This window comes from Eimeria tenella, genomic scaffold, assembly GCF_000499545.2.
Source record: "Eimeria tenella Houghton genomic scaffold, Eth_scaff2490, whole genome shotgun sequence".
In the NCBI taxonomy this organism is placed as follows: Eukaryota; Apicomplexa; class Conoidasida; order Eucoccidiorida; family Eimeriidae; genus Eimeria; species Eimeria tenella.
The window spans coordinates 713-2,968 of NW_013542355.1; the positions used below are offsets into that span (position 1 = coordinate 713).

The 2,256-nt window shown below is 55.3% G+C and overlaps 1 protein-coding gene across 1 annotated transcript; it reads left to right on the forward strand.

Moving 5' to 3' along the window:
- Positions 1-332: 332 nt before the first annotated feature.
- Positions 333-1,064, forward strand: ETH_00042090 (uncharacterized protein; the record flags this gene model as incomplete). Its single annotated transcript, XM_013375023.1, has 3 exons — positions 333-438; positions 703-754; positions 959-1,064. Coding segments are annotated over 3 exons (264 nt in total), but the record flags the coding sequence as incomplete, so codon positions are not given.
- Between the last annotated feature and the right edge of the window lie 1,192 nt (positions 1,065-2,256).

Sequence of the window (2,256 nt, forward strand, 5' to 3'; positions counted from 1 at the left end):
AGGGTTTAGGGTTTAGGGTTTAGGGTTTAGGGTTTAGGGTTTGGGGTTTAGGGTCTGGCTGTGCTCACTCTGCATGACACGGGCTCTCCCCGTCTGCGGCTGTGTACTCTGTACGCCGCAGCTGACCCCCCAAATCCTAAACCCTAAACCCTAGAGCCCAAGCCCTAAACCCTAAACCCTCGGAAATTTATTTACTGGTTTTCTCAGTCTCTCCTCTCAGAGCCCGAGCCCCCAGGCGGGAGGCGACGCCTGCGGGCTTACGGCGTAGGGTTTAGGGTTTAGGGACTAGGGTTTAGGATTTAGGGTTTAGGGTTTAGGGTTTAAGGTTTAGGATGGACAGCAGCAACCTCCGCGTCTCCATCCCTCAGTATGAGGAAATAGAAGAGGGCCGCGTCGCCTTCAAGGTGTCTGTACAGTACTCCAAACTCTCGTGGGAAGGTCTGCTGCTGCTGCTGCTGCTGCTGTTGCTGCTGCTGCTGGTGATGCTGTTGCTGCTGATGGTGCTGCTGCTGCCGATGCTGATTCTGCTGCTGCTAATACTGCTGCTGGTGTAGCTGGAGCTGCTGCGGTCGCCGTTGCTGATGCAGCTGCTACTAGCTGCTGCTGCTGCTCCTGCTGCTGCCATTAGCTGCTACTGCTGCTGCTCTCAGTAGCTGCTGCTGCTGCTGCTGCTGCTGTTTGCATGCGTTTTCTTGCCTGCAGTATGGCGTCGCTTCAGCGATTTCGCAGCTCTTCACGAGCAGCTGCTTGCCAGGTGTGCTGCTGCTGCAGCTGATCTGCTGCTGCTTTGCTGCTGCTGCTGCTGCTGCCGCCGCCGCAGTTGCTCTGCGTGCTGCTGGCGCCTTTGCTGCAGTTGTGCCCGGTGCCTTTGTTGCTACTTGTTCACTAGCCCTAGGAGCTGCTGCTGCTATCCCTGTTGCTGCTGCTGCTTTTGCTGCTGCTGCTGGTGCTGCTGCAGCGATTACGGGGCCCTGCCGCCGCTGCCCCCCAAGACTTTGCTGCCACCTGCGACTGATCACCATTTCTTGGAAAAGAGAAAAGACAAGCTGTTCAATTACCTGCAGGTTAGCAGCTATCTAGCTAGCTAGCTAGATAGCCGGCTAGCTAGCCAGCTAGCTAGCTGCTATCTAGCTAGCTAGCTACCTAACTGGCTGACTGGCTAGCTAGCCCGATAGCTAGCTAGGCCTGTCGCGATTTAGCTAGTTAGCTAGCAGGACCGTAGCCTATGTAGCTAGCTAGCTAACTAAGTAACTGGCTGAGTAGGTAGCTAGCTAGCTAACTGGCTAGCTAGCTCTTCGCCAGCTGGCTGGCTAGCTCTGTTGCTGCAGGAATGGCCAGCTTGATGGCTAGCTGGCTAGCCACCAGAGCGGCTAGCTATGTAGGGGGCTGACTAGCTAGCGGCGCTTTCAGCTGGCCAGCTAGCTGGCTAGCTAGCTAGTTAGCTAGCTAGCTGGCTGGCTGGCTGGCTAGCTAGCGAGGTAGATGGCTAGCTAAATTGATGTCCAGAGACTTGGACGACTGGCTAGCCCTTCAACTAACCCACGAGCTGCGGTGAACCTGGCTGGCTAGCTAGCTGGCTAGCTAGCTAGCTAGTTAGCTAGCTAGCTAGCTAGTTAGCTAGCTAGCCAGCCAAGCAGCTAGATGTTAGCTTGCTGGCTAGCTAACTAGCTAGCCAGACGTCGATTTAGCTGCAAGGGGAGGTGTGCTTTGTTTTGTCTCTAGACGAAAGACGAAAGCAATGGCTAGCTAGCTAGCTAGCTAGCTAGCACTGGCTAGCTGGCGAACTAGATAGCCAGCTAGCCAAATTCCCGCTGAGCAGACAGCTAGCTATCTAGCTAGCTAGAGAGCCAGCTAAACGCATATCTGGCCCGCTAGCTGCTGCACCTGCTTGAGATGCTGGCTAGCTAGCTAGCTACCTAGCTAGACAGCTAGCTAGATAGCTAGCTAGCCAGGTAGCTAGCCATTTAGCTAGTTAGTGAGCTCTGTAGCTGCAGCTGCAGGACTCTAAGCCCCTCTCCGTTGCCGCAGCTGCTGATTTATTTTGCGTTGCTGTTGCTGCTGCTCGTTTCGCTGCTGCTGCTGCTGCTGCTGCTGCACATTATTTTGTCTTATTGCTGCTGCTGCTGCAGGAGCTACTGCGCCGCCCAGACACTCGAACATCAGAGGAGCTGCTGAACTTCCTATGCCTGACTGAGCAGGTAAACAGCAGCAGCAGCTGCTGCTGCTGCTGCAGCAGCAGCTACAGCAGCAGCAGCA